At 46.7% G+C, this 14,171-nt stretch overlaps 1 protein-coding gene across 1 annotated transcript; it reads left to right on the forward strand.

Moving 5' to 3' along the window:
* The first annotated feature begins 10,626 nt into the window (after positions 1-10,626).
* On the forward strand, positions 10,627-11,064 carry LOC145401978 (uncharacterized). The gene has a single exon (XM_080274080.1). The coding sequence runs from the start codon at positions 10,627-10,629 to the stop codon at positions 11,062-11,064; it is 438 nt and encodes a 145-aa protein (XP_080130206.1).
* The last annotated feature ends 3,107 nt before the right edge of the window (positions 11,065-14,171 follow it).

Below are 14,171 nucleotides of genomic sequence, written 5' to 3' on the forward strand. Positions count from 1 at the left end.
TGCTCATTTCTGTCACCTTACGCTACCACTTAATAACAGACCAGCTTCCACCTTCTCGTGGCAGAGGACCTTTGGTGGGAAGTGTCGGGCAGTGACGGCGAGTAGCTGACGTGGTACTACAGACAGTGTTGTCGATCCAACACGGTGGTCTAGTTATACTATACAGCAGAACACTCTAATATGTATTTAACTGCTACTCCATAACGGCTACATTAAATTGGTGGCCAGCAGTGCGACGATACATTTTATTGGTGCTAGCGGTGGCACGATATTTAGTGCTAGCCGTGTACCGATACATTAAATTGGTGGCAAGCGGTGGGATGGATATTTTAGTGCTAGCCGTGGTACCTGAAGTACATTAAATTGGTGGCAGCGGTGGGATACGATGCGTGCAAGCAAAGGGATTTATGCTGTGAACCAGTAACCCTTGCACGTTTCGTTCCTGCAGGTGAAACAGAAAATCTTACTCTTACTGTTGTAAGGGGACTAATTACCAGTGAGTTAAGTGGAGCAGATACTGAGTGGTGAATATTAATTCCTCCCATTATTCTGCCAGTGCGAGATTCCTATCTTTAAGCACAAACTGGCAGTTATCTCTGCCCTGTGGTGTGCGAGATATCTCCATCTTCAAACGCAACTGGCAAGAATCTCGCGCTATGCTGCAAGAGGAGAGATAAGGGGAGTTCAAGCCAGTGTGGTGAGGAGTGGGTCAACTAGCGACTTTCTAGCAACCCAGAGACGCTGGACGGCCGAAGCGAGCCGGAGAGGGAGACCGTAAAGCGGCGGGCCTGGCGTGGTGCAGGCCTGCAGGGCGAACCAAGTCGCTTGCTAACTCCCACAGCGAGCGGGCTGCTGCAGTATGGTTGGGAGGAGTCTGGTGGAGTGTGTGGAACGTGGGAATGTGGAACATCATCCTGGACTTTCATGATCTAGGTAGTGTCCATGCATTAGTAATCCACACACACACACACACACACTTGAACTCACACACACGTTAGTTAGTTAATGTGTGGAAATAAAGGTTTCTCAGAATTCCCTGAAAAAAATATACTTTCTGTGTATTTTATATGTGTCCCGGTTCTCTGTCACTTTCTACCATAACTATCCTTTTTATGTCAGTTTATCTTCCTGTAACTGGGAGGGGAATATTACTGGCAAGGTTGGATGGATATAGTGAAGTGGGGACGTAGAATTAGGGAAATAGAGATTAACCCCACTAGACTCAGCATTTTTATGAGTGGGTTGATACATTAAATAAAAGTGCTCAGACATATTAAATGAGTGAAGGACATATTGAGGAACAAGGTGATGAGATATTTCTTCTAAGGACAGGATGAGAGATTTGAATAGTTTGTACTTATGCGTTCTTGGTCATACTTATTCAACAGTCCCAAGAGTTCAATCAGTTAGATCCAAAATGGCCACTAGTCTTGCTAATGAGGGTATTCCTAGTGAGGAGACTGAGGAAGTTGGAGACTACAACAGTACCTTTGGTCACTCAGGATATGCAAAAATCCAGTCATTAGTGATAGTTCTACTACCACTCACATACCTGTGTATACTTCAGATGTTTTCAGTACAACCACAAGGTTTTAGACTGAGAATTTATTTTCTGTTCCTTCTTCAAATGCATGGGGTATAAACACAGATGGTATTGGCATGCGAACCCAGAATCCTAATCAATGGGGCATGAATACTAATATTGACATGCAAACCTCAGAATCCTAATCAATGGGGCATGAATACTAAAGGAGTTGGCATGCAAACCCAGGGCCCTTATCCAAATAACCTGGGGCATGACTAACAATATGGGCGTGCAAGGTCAGACTCAACTCCTCCTCCTTTGTGGCAGATACCTGTACTCTAATCTGGCTACTGATATAGTACAGCAGCATCCTAACTGTACTTGAAAGTCAGGCTTTGGCTTGAAAGGCAGGCATATGCTATGCAGAAGCTAGCAAAGCCTTGGCACAAGCTTCGGGCTGAGAGAGATACAACTACTAGTTGTCCACAGCAAAAGGACCAAGGCTGTATTAAGCCAGAGGTGAAAAGATGGTGTGTCATACATGGGCATTGTCCTGATGAAACGGACTGTTGCCCCTTTGTCATTGAAACGAGGAAGAAACTAGGGAACCCAGCTAGTTCAGAGGGGAATCTCAGGGCTGCGCGCAAAAGTAATTAAAATAGTACAAGCCACCGATGCGTGTGTGGCAGCTATTACTAAGGTGGACTTATTATCTATTCCTTGGATCATAGGGAAAGGCCCAAGTGTCCCTGATCGTAGATACAGGGGCATGTACAAACATTATTTCTAGTAAAGCTGCTGGAAAGACTTAAAAAGTGAAATGCCTCTAACAAACTGGACATTATCACCACCTGATGTAATGCTGACAGGTGTGACAGGGAGTAGAATGAAGATTGTAAGCCAGGTGCCGTTGACATTGAGGGCAGAAAAACGATCTCCCTGTGTGTTACGTGCTTGCTACGTTTTATGTGGTTGGAGGATTTTCCTTTGCCAGCTGATGGGCTGTTAGGCTTTGAGGACCATGGAGGAGTATGATATAGTAATACACTCTCAAAGACATTCCATTTCCCTTTAATGGGAAAGAGTTTGTAGGCCTTAATCCCTCAGCAACACGAACCGGAACTGGCATCCAATCAGGAACCGTCCAACCAGTTGTGACCCCGACAAGTGAAGCATCAAGGGAGTCCCCGGATGCACACGAAAGCGGAGGGTATGGACTGGAAGAAAGTCAGGTTGGCTAAGTGAGTGGGTAATCACCACTTACCCAGTCGAACTGTCTGTAAAATTCCTGTCCGAGTACCTGACGTGTAGGTGGGAATAAAACTGATGTAGCATGCTTAACTGAAACTGTAAAACATAAGGCATTACCTTCGCTGGAATCGACTCTGACTAGCGTTGGCCAAGACCAGAAGACGCCCTCTTCATCGCAAATATGAGTGGCATGGCGCAGTTAAGTCTCAGGAGATGGTTGTTTATAGGCGACTTGATGTGCTATGGTGCCCCCATAAATGAGAAGTCGACGACGTGCCGGTGATCTCTCCTGTAGTTACATCTCAAGCACGACTCTAGTCGGAACCCGTAACGTCTGGCTAAGGAAAAACAGCTGGAGCAATACGGTGGAAACACGACTCCTAGCCCTCCTTAGAATTTTCCGACGAGTAGCACTTCCAGGAGAAGTGCTGGGTAGGATTGATAGGGTGAAGCATCATATTGGCTTGTGCCCTTGGTACAAATCCAGTTTATGTGCCTGCATACCGTCTACCGCAGACAGCCAAAGTGGAAGCAGTGGATGAGGAAGTTGAAAGGATGCTTCGTGATGACGTTATCCAGCCTTCCTCCTCGCCTGTGGAATGCACCACTCTTTTCTAGTGCCTAAGAAGGACGATGGTGTGAGACCTGTTGTGGATTTTCGGCAAGTGAACATAGGTAACAGTACCGGATCGTTACCCGATTCCCGGCATTCTGCAAGACTTACTTCAATCATTAGGTAAGGGAAATTCTGTGTTTACTTGTCTGGATCTAGCTGTCAGGGTATTGGCAGGTGGAGCTGACCGAAGAGTCGTGTGTCCACATTACTGCTTTTAGCACTCACCGTGGGCACTTTTGAATTTCTCCGGATGCCTTTTGGACTGAGTAATGCTCCTATAACATTTCCAGCGTGGGATGATAAACCAATTGTCTGTTTGGCAAAAATGTTAGGGCAAGACGTCTTAAGCGTATCTAGATGACCCTATTTTCCTACACCACAGAACAAGGATCAGATAAGATCGTTCCTGAGGCCTCACTGGGCTTTTATAGGAGTTTTGTCCACAGGTATGCCATCATAGCATCACCTTTAACGACGCAACTTAAGAAGGACCAGCTGCATGGAAATGGGGACCCTCGGAAGAGAAAAGCTTCAACGCAGCTCAAACAAGCCATGTCAGAAACACCCGTATTAGCATTTCCTAATTATACTCAACCTTTCTATCTGTGCACGGACGCCTCAGGTCTGGGGTCTGGGAGTGGTGTTATAACAGAAGGATGAGCAAGGTAAGACACATACCATAGCATATGCTAGTAGAGCACTAAGACCCCCAGAGAAGAACTATTCGACGACACATTTGGAGACATTAGCAGTCGTGTGGGCGTTAGGGACATTTCCGGAATATTATCTTTGGCTACCGGATAATTGTTTTAACTGACCATGCATCCATACGCGACTTGTTTAAAGGAAAAAACTTGGCACAGTAAGGTTACGCATTGGTTTGGCAAGGTAATGGAGTTTGATCCAGAGGTCAGATATTTACCAGGCCGTCAAAATGTTGTAAGCCGACGCGTTGAGTAGAAACATTGCTGCTACCATAGCCGAGGATGTTGCTCTTGCTGAGTATTCCTCACACACGGTAAAAGCGGAACAACGTAATGATGCGATGTGGTCTCAAGTCATCTATGCCTCTGGAGTCTGGCGAAACGAGACTTGTCAATACCTGAACTCCCAGTACCAATGACTCACTTCCATCTTCAACAGGGTCTTTTGTATAAGCAACCCCCAGGGAAGGACACTGCATATCAGTTGGTTGTTCCCATGCTACCTTACAGCAAGCCAGTGTGCTACCAGTTAGTTCACATGATGTACCTCAAGCGGGTCATCCCGGTCGCACAGATGCATATCGTGAGGCGAGAAAGAAATACATTGTTGTGCTTCGACCATGAGGAAGGGTACATAGAAGCCCACGTCAGTCAATGTATCAAATGCGCGGAAATACGAGGAACGACGGGATCTTCCTGACTCCCATCTTAGATGTATCCTCTACCAGGAAAACCCTGGGATACAGTCTCCATTGATCTCTTAGCGTTGCCGAGAAGTCGTCAAGGTTCAAGTTATGTACTGGTGGCAGTGGACCATTTCTCCACGATTCACTGTTTTAGCACCTTTACAGACGAAAACTTCAGAGGAGGTAGGCGCACGCTTTTGTAGACTTCAGTGATTTGTCCATACTCTACACCTAAGGTATTGCTCAGCGATAATGGCAGTGAATTTCATAACCAGGTGTTACAGTAAGAAATCTGGTCGTATGTATGGAGTAAAGCAAGTTTTTTGTAACTTATGCCTTACAGTCCTAAGAGCAATGGCCTGGTGGAGAGAACAAACAGGAAGATACTGGAAGTCTTGGAGACCAGTAATAACCTCAAATCAGGAGGATAACTGGGAAGACTGGTTACCACATGTAGTGGCGACCATCAACTCCTCAGAAAATTCATCAACTGGGAAGTCTCACTCATTATATCCTTTATGGAGAAGAGAAAGTGTTACCCTGCGATTTGTTGGCTGGACCTCCTACTCCAGTATACAACGAAGAGAGACTACACCAAAGGTACAGTTATTGAAATTCCAACGTATACAGACAGTGAAGTACGGAAAAGATTAAAAGCCTCGAAGGAGGCCCAGGAGATGATGCGCGAAGAACAACACAAAGGTAAGTCAAGAAAAGACGTTACAGGCAGGCCAGAAGGTCATGATCCACAACCCTGGAGAGAATTTCCAAGCTCAGACCTAAGTTCCGCGGGCCATATACCGTTGTGGAACGAGTACGTGGAAATATAGAATAAAGCGATGAAGCTTAATGGAACTCAGGAGTGCAGTACATACTGGATAGGATCAAACTAGTAAGTCCAAAGAGCTTAGGCCTATCGTCTGACGTGTTGTGCCCTCTGGTTCTTCGTGCGCAGTCTATGTCGTCATCCGTACCTGTCCCCTAACCAAGAGAATATACGCAGCAAGCTACGATCCCACAACTAGAGTGATTAAGGGGAGTATCTACTCTTGCAGAAAAAAATGTGGCTGTGGCTCATATACTCCTCGTGCGTTGCTTGGGAATTTGGACCTATGGAAACGACATCGGACATGGACACCGGACTGCGTTAATGCCAGGAGCACTGAAGAGCCCACTTGGAGAAGTCGTGGTAGTGGAAGATGCAGTAGTGCGTCTACTATCCAATGGAAGGCTATCTCCAAATGCCAGATATTGTCAAGGAGGTCTCCAAGGGGTTGTCGAATCTCAGACAGCAACTATTGGAAGTGGGAAAGATACGTTTAATCGAAAACCCACGATTGACCAGAACTCTGACACTGAAGCTTTGGAACGAACTCTTGCATGGAATTGTTGAGCTTCAAGTCTAGGCATATAGACAGGCTCACCGACAGGCTCACTAACTTGTGCATGTAGCTTTACCTACCTCTGATCTTTCCAAGCATGTCCATGCACGTACTAAGAGAGGACTTGTGGCAGTTTTTCTAGGAATCCCTGTCTCAACAACTCTTTGGTCTGACGGCATTAGATAAGGAAATGTAGTGCAATCTGGTAGACAGATGCATGACTTGACACTGGCCGCTAAAGCCAATAAATAGATTAATCATGCATGTGTATAAACAGTTAGATGAGTTCCACTAACAAAGCTAACGAGATAATTAGGACTACCAACCATCTAGTAGAGCTTGTGAACAACATCCAAATTAAACCTACCAACCCTAGCCCTAACTTGGTGTTATTCGCTGAGTACTTACATGCTCTCTGACGAGTCAACCACTGCTTTGGAGAAGCATGCAGCCAATATGGTGGACTGTGCTTTCTAATCGATGCTACCTACTAATATAGCTATGTGGAAGCATGGACTTATGCCACTCTTTTGATCTGAGTCAACTGGAATATTATTACCCATTGTTGAGAGGCCCAGTTGATCCCATGTAAGGCATCCTGATATTGGTACCTATGAGGAATGCTGTAACATACCAGGCATTGGCGGTTCATTTCCTTCCCTTTTGCTACTGCTAATAATACACTTGTTGTTATTGAAGAGGGTCCAGAGGTGCTAGTTGGTCTCAGATGACAAGAAATATGTAGCAGAAACGACTGTGGATGAATTTGGAGCAAGTGTAAGGCCTCATTTTCTTGATCTCTATGTATGTCCTGCTTTCCATTTTGTCTTCGTACCATTAAAGCTGTAGAGGAGTGTAAGAGGGCCTTGTTGGACCACAAATACTTCCTCTGCTCTGCAACGTTGCACCCTTCCAACCCATCCAGTTGAAGTCAGTTTTCCATGCTCATATTGCCATGCGAAACAGTACTTTTACTTTCCTGAGACAGAGGATGTAACTGTGACTTGTGCCTCACAGAATCAATTCCTTACAGTAAAAGGGGTACTATGTTGCACCTGGATTTTTTGTGTTGAGATTACACAGTAAAGAGATAGCAGTTCTGTCCTAGCAAGCATCATCTAGCTTTGACAGTGAACTTCTCATTCCCAGTTACGACCCTTTTTTACCTTCATTCAATGTTACTTCCTTGAATGTGAACAGGCTGTCTCATGTATTAAAAGGAGCTTGCACCTTCCCTCTCCCACCTGCAGACAGGACACTGATTTAGAGCCTTATATACTGGTCCTATCTTCCTTCATACCTTTCTCCTTCCTATTTTGGTCCTGGCGTTGGTCTTCTACTTCTATTGTGGTCTTGTCCTGTGTTTGTGGTTTAGGCTGCTATTTAAGGCGCCAATTAAGGAACCCACTGAGACCACGTGTCCGTAATCAGCGGATTGCAAGTGGATGTTCCCTGAATAGTTAGCCACCCTACACTCTGGTTAGGCTACACAGTAGTTAGGACAACAATGTCGACGAGGACGTCTATGGTGTGGCCGAGCGATGTTTCTGGTGTCAACATCTTTCTTCCATATGAAGTTGTAGTATCACACATTTTACATAATAATTTTTAAAGCTGTTTAATCATAATTAACAGTGTGTAATGAAGTCGCAACGAATGATGAACAACCAAATATCATTTCTGCTGTTAGCTGTGTGGTATAGTGAAAGAGAGGTGGATGGCAGACCTATAAGTGCCACCCCTGTTTCAATTATATAAATGAAGGTTAGGAGAAGTGAAAAGATTATGAATAGTGCGTAAGTGTAAAGTCCTGGGGAACCATTTATTATGTTGGCATATGTGAATTTACTTAATGCCATTTTAATAGAGGTGTGCGTATAATGTGCTAGTAGAGTTGTCATTTATCTCTACTTTTTTGCATAAGCTCCAGAGTATATGTAATGCTTCGGCACCTCACTTTTTAGCTGACCTCAGCACCGCGCCCTAGTCGGCTCGGTGAGTGTACAGCGTCAGGAGGCCGTTTACAGTTTTCTGTAAGGAGGTTGTATCGCTCTTACATATCTCTCGGGTCGCAGTTATATTATTACTGTGCCCAATAAAGAGAGATTTAATCTCTCATTTCTGTCACCTTACGCTACCACTTAATAACAGACCAGCTCCTCCACCTTCTCGTGGCAGAGGATCTTTGGTGGGAAGTGTCGGGCAGTGACGGTGAGTAGCTGACGTGTACCCAGACAGTGTGTCGTCGATCCAACACGGTGGTCTAGTTATACTATACAGCCAGAACACTTAATATGTGCAGTGCAACTGCTACTCCATAACGGCTACATTAAATTGGTGGCCAGCAGTGCGACGATACATTTTATTGGTGCTAGCGGTGGCACGATATTTAGTGCTAGCCGTGTACTCGATACACTATTAATTTTAAAGAAAATCCACGTAAAAACAAAAACAGTATACCTGTATGTGGGGAGAAATAAACAAACATTTGAACCCTAGTTGAGCCGAAGCGTTGTTTACTTCTCCCCAAATACTGTTCTCGGTTTTTACGTGGATTTTCTTTCAATTATGCTTCATTCACGGCTTTGTGAAAGTTCCTCAACATTATTAATGCATTATTAGGTCATAAAAACACTACAGTAAAAGCATCATTTTCATTACAGTATGTCACAAACAATAACAACACACAGCCTCACTTCATCTATGCATCACTCGTCGTCTGTTGCTGTCCCTCCTCACCCCGCTCCTCCACCTCCTGCCGCTTCCCACCCTAAAATTGTTGTCCCTCCTCTCTCTGCTGTCCCTCCTCGCTCTGCTGTCCTTCCTCTTCCTCTTCCTCTGACTCCCGTGCTACTGGTGATGTGGATAACTCCTTTAAGTTTTCTGTCTTCTTCATAAAGAACTGCTCTATCTTGGTCTGAGTGGTTTTCTTCTTTCTGTTCTGCAGCATCAAGTTGTAACAGTTTAGATCTGCCATCACTTTCCTGGCATTTTGTCGGAAAATGAGCCAAATTGCTCAGAATGGGGCCAAACTTCATTTTCGAATATTATAGTTTGAATAAAACCAATTTAAGCAACAGGCAAATAAAAATTTTATTTATGCATAAACTGCCACACGGTCTATCAGCTCGGGACTGTCCAAGGCGCGCGTGGCTAATTTGAAACCATCACGTACGTGTAAAGTCGCGTTATATCGAGAGAGAGAGAGAGAGAGATAGAGAGCGAGAGAGAGAGAGAGAGAGAGAGAGAGAGAGAGAGAGACTGGTGTGTTGTGATTGTAATGGTTTGCATGTGTATGGTAATGGCGGTGGAATGTATAATGATGGTGGTTTGGTAAGTGGTGATATTGGTAGCATTCCTATGGTGGACATCACCCTAGCAAATGGCCACAACACATCTTTAACGTATATTGCCCCCCCACTGCTGACCTCTCGCTCGAGAGGTCAGCAGTGGGGGGGCAATATACACTTAACAACAGATCAAATTTTCGTTAGGGGCGACATGAATGCTCACCACCCTTGCCTCGGATCCTGCAGCCCCACGAACCCCACAGGCCACCACCTAGCCGTCCTAATGGAGGACTCGCCCTCCATATCCCTCCTCAACGACCCCAATATCCCAACACATTTAAATGGAGGCAGGCTAGACCTTTCCTTCATTTCATCCACCCTGGCACACCAGTCTCGATGGGAGATCCACCTGACTCTCACCTCCGACCATCATGCCCTACTATGCACCATCGGAATCTCCCCGCTTCCCCAGACCCCCCGGACCACCACCCAGATGGAACACCAAACACGCCAATTGGCGGTCATACACCGCCACCCTCGACGGCCTAATCACCACTTTCCAATCTCGTGACCTGGAGGAACACACTGCCCAAGTCACAGCTGCCTTTCAAGCAGCAGCAAAAGCCACCATTCCCATCACAGCCCCCCCAAAGCGCCATCACAGGGATCATTGGTTTTACTGCCCCAGGGTCAAGGAGCTCAATCACCACTTAAACAGAGCAAAGAAAATTTACAGGGCCAACCCCACCCCGGACGCACTCCGCTATCTTCAAGCTGTCACCTAGCACTCCATCGCCGAAAGAAATAGTATACAGGACCAAACATGGCTGGAATGGTGCAACTCCTTTGGGGCTAAGACAAATCTCGGCACCATCTGAAATAAGTTAAAGGTGGCCTCCAGCCCACTTCCTGGCAGCACCCCCACCCACCCAGACCCCCGTGGCAAAGCCGAGAACATGGCGGAGGAGTTCGCCTCACGCACCTTCCCCATACAACTTCCAAATGACACAAGGCTGGGGCAAAAGGCCCTCCACCAACACAGGACTGAGCTCATATGCACCAGCCAAAACTCCCCAGCTGAGTCTGACAGCACCTTTATATGACACGAATTCGCCCAGGCCTGCAAATTAAGCTCCAACACTGCCCCAAGCCCTGATGGGATCACCTACAGCATGCTCTCACATGCTGGTCCGTTGGCAAGAGAAGCCTACCTAGACCTCAACCACTCCTGTACCCTTGGCCAGTTACTGCCACAGTGGAAGCATGCTGTAATCCAACCCATTCCAAAACCCAGTGACCCTGAGAGCAACAGACCAATCTCTCTCCTCAGCCGTCTCGGCAAAATTGCCAAGAGAATGGTGGCATGCCGCCTCATCTGGTGCCTGCCTCCCACATGCAGCCATATCTTCGCATACACCAGAGGCAAAGGGGCAGCAGAATGCCTCAGCTCATTTCTATCTGAGCTCTGTGGAGGCAAAGGACTCACCATCTTCATCAACCTCGAGAAAGCCTTGAAGCTCACATGCCCAGAGGCCATCCTCGCAACCCTGGCACACAAGGGAGTGAAGGGTCACCTCCTTTCCTGGTTCGAGACTTTTTCCGGGTCATGAAACAGCAGTCCGGTTCCAAGGCCACACCTCCTCCCCCTACTAGCACCATAACGGAACCTCACAAGGCAGCATACTAAGCCCCACCCTCTTCAACGCCCTGATGGAAAACCTCCTCCACATAGATCTGGGACCTGGGACTCACCTCCTCTGCAATGCAGATGACCTTGCACATGTCATCCACAAAGGCCCATACCACACCAGGGCACAAAGAGCACTTTCAAGGCTCCATCACGAATGCAGGGAGATGGGCCTAAAAATCAATGTACATGAAGCCAATGTCTTACCCATACGCACCAGGCCCCTCAATCATCACCTACGCCTTGGGCAAACACCTATAGAATATGTCACCATCCATCAATACCTAGGCATAACTGTAGACTCCCAACTCTCATTCAAACCAGAAATTATGCAACTTCAGGAGAAAACCCAACTATGCATCTCCACACTCAGAGCCATGGCAGGTAAGAGGGAAGGGGCATCCTTCAAAGTCCTCTGCCTTTATTACATCTGAGCCATCAGGTCCATTGTTGACTATGCTGCCCCTGTTCTCCCCACCATCGAATCGCACCTGCTTGAAAAACTCAAGGTCATCCAAAACAACGCCATGAGAATCATGACCGGCTCACCACGATGGACCCGCTTATGCAACCTCCATCTTGAATGTGAGCTAGAATCCCTAACTCACCGCATACAGGTAAGTGTGGTGGGACTTGCAATCAAACTTGCTCGCAGAGCCTCCCCCCTTCCCTTACTCTCCCAACTCCATGCAGCAACCAAACTCCACCCAGACACCCTCTCTCACAGCTGGCTTCACAGTGCTGCCCTTGCCATTCACACCCTTGAACTCTCCCAGTTCGTACTACAAGCCCCAGACTCTCTGATCGCCCATTACAATCCTCAGGCCCCATGGGATCCCCCTCTATATGACCTCAACATCCTCTATTCAGCAACCAAAGCACAAACCCCCACCCAGCAGCTTCGACAGGAAAGCCTACAACACATAGCCTCCATCACACCCCAAAACTCCACCACCTGCTACACTGGTGGCTCGGTCACGGACAAGAGAGCCGGAGCAGCCTTCGTAAGCAGCGACCACTCCCATGGCTTCTGACTCACAGACGGAGCCTCCATACTTCAATCTGAGCTAGCTGCCATCATCGCTGCCCTAAGAGATGCCCTCCGTACTAATCCATCGTCAACCATCATCATACACTCTGATTCTAAAGCAGCAATTTTCACCCTCATGTACCACTCACCCACCAACAATCGCCACTTAATCACGGACATCCTTGCCACTTTCCAACAGATACAAGAAGCAGGAGGATCCATCACCATACACTGGGTCCCCGGCCATGTTGGAATCAAAGGCAACGAGAGGGCTGACAACACCACCAAACGCAACAACACGCCCAAACCCTGACATAGAAATCAAGACAAGCCTCTCCCAACTCATGAGAATGATTAAACATCGAACAGCTGCCCACAACCGTGCAGACCAACAGCAACACATGCAACTAGGCTCCCCCTCTGCTGCATGGCACGCTTGAGCGATACAATACTCTCAACTCCCACCAACAATATCCAAAGACAACCAGTCATTAATTTGCCTTTGTCGCCTCCAACTAGGATACATGTGCTGCACCGAACTCCACTCCACTGACAATCACCCCACCACTGAAGGCGAGCAATGCAACACCACTACCCACTATCCTCTCCTACACTACCTGCTCCTTTGCCCAGCCACATCCCATCTCAGAGTAGACCCCCCCTACCCCAACCCCTACATTCCCCGATCGCAAGCTGCTGCTGTCTCACTGCAGGCACTCTGCACTGCTGCCACCATCGTCATTGCTGCTACTCCACCAAACACCCTCCTCGAGGAGGTGTGTCGCGCCCCACCCCCGAGATAAAAAAAAAAAAAAAAACAGGGTGCAGGGTGGCCCCCAAGGACCTCCCCTGCACCTATGCCCCATCTTCCCCCGATTACCAAACAGCTCACCCCCACAGACCGGGCTAATGGATGGAATGGCTTTCACTGATGGTGAAGGGAATCTGTGAACGAACGAACGAATGGTAGCAGTGTGTAGTGATGATTATCATTTCGGTGGTGGTGTTTGGTGATGGTGGTGTTGATGTGGTGGTGATGGAGCTCATCTGTGGTAATAGTGGTGTGGTATGTGATGGTAATGTAGTGGGAGTTTGTTGGTGGTATAACATTTGGCTTTGTCATGGAATATCGTGATAGAGATTCGTGGTGATAAGGTGGATTGTGTTGATGGTGTGGTGTGGTTTGTGCTGATGGTGAGGTGTGGTGCGGTGACAGTTGTGTGTATGGTGGTGTGATGATGGTGGCAGTGTTTGATGGTGTGTGATGGTTGTATGTGGTGGTGGTGGTTGTGATGGCAGTTGTCTGTAATGGTGGTGGGGTACAAGGATGGTATGTGGTGGTAATAGAGGCATATGGTAACTATGATGATCTACATGTTAAGAATATGGTGTGGTGTGATGGTGGTGGTTGTGGTGTTGGTGGTGGTTTATGGGGGTGGCATGGTAATGCTGAAATAAGGTTATACATTCCTTCAAGTCTTCAGGATACTGAGATGATGGAGGAGTTATGGTCCTAAAATGGAGCGTTTGGTTAGGAAAGCTGAAGCAGTATGTGCTGCTGTGAAAGTAGCATCTAATGAACAAGAAAACATATATATACATTATGATATTCAAGAATCTGTACTCAAATGTACAGTATATATATATAAAAGAAGAAGCACTCAGTGAGTACATAACACCCATGCCCGCAAACTGCTTTAAACATCGAACATTTGATATGGTCCCACGTCTTTGACCTTCGACCGAGTGCTCACAAATTGAACAAGAGCAATCCGAGATTGCAAACCTCTGGAAGGCTAAATGTGTGGTAGATCTTATGGAGATTTTCACATATTTTGTACAGGCACTGTAGGAATTATTTATCCAGCTAGAAGCAAAATTGTTGAAACTGCCACTGTGCTGCAATGGTAGAGAATTGTATAAACATTTCTGGATGCAGATAATGATTCGGATCACCACCCAAATCTAATGGAATATATCTTTGGCCTTACTCTACCCCG

The sequence above is a fragment of the Coenobita brevimanus genome, chromosome 57 (assembly GCF_032717465.1).
Source record: "Coenobita brevimanus isolate Jiangsu-jjx chromosome 57, ASM3271746v2, whole genome shotgun sequence".
Lineage (NCBI taxonomy): Eukaryota > Metazoa > Arthropoda > Malacostraca > Decapoda > Coenobitidae > Coenobita > Coenobita brevimanus.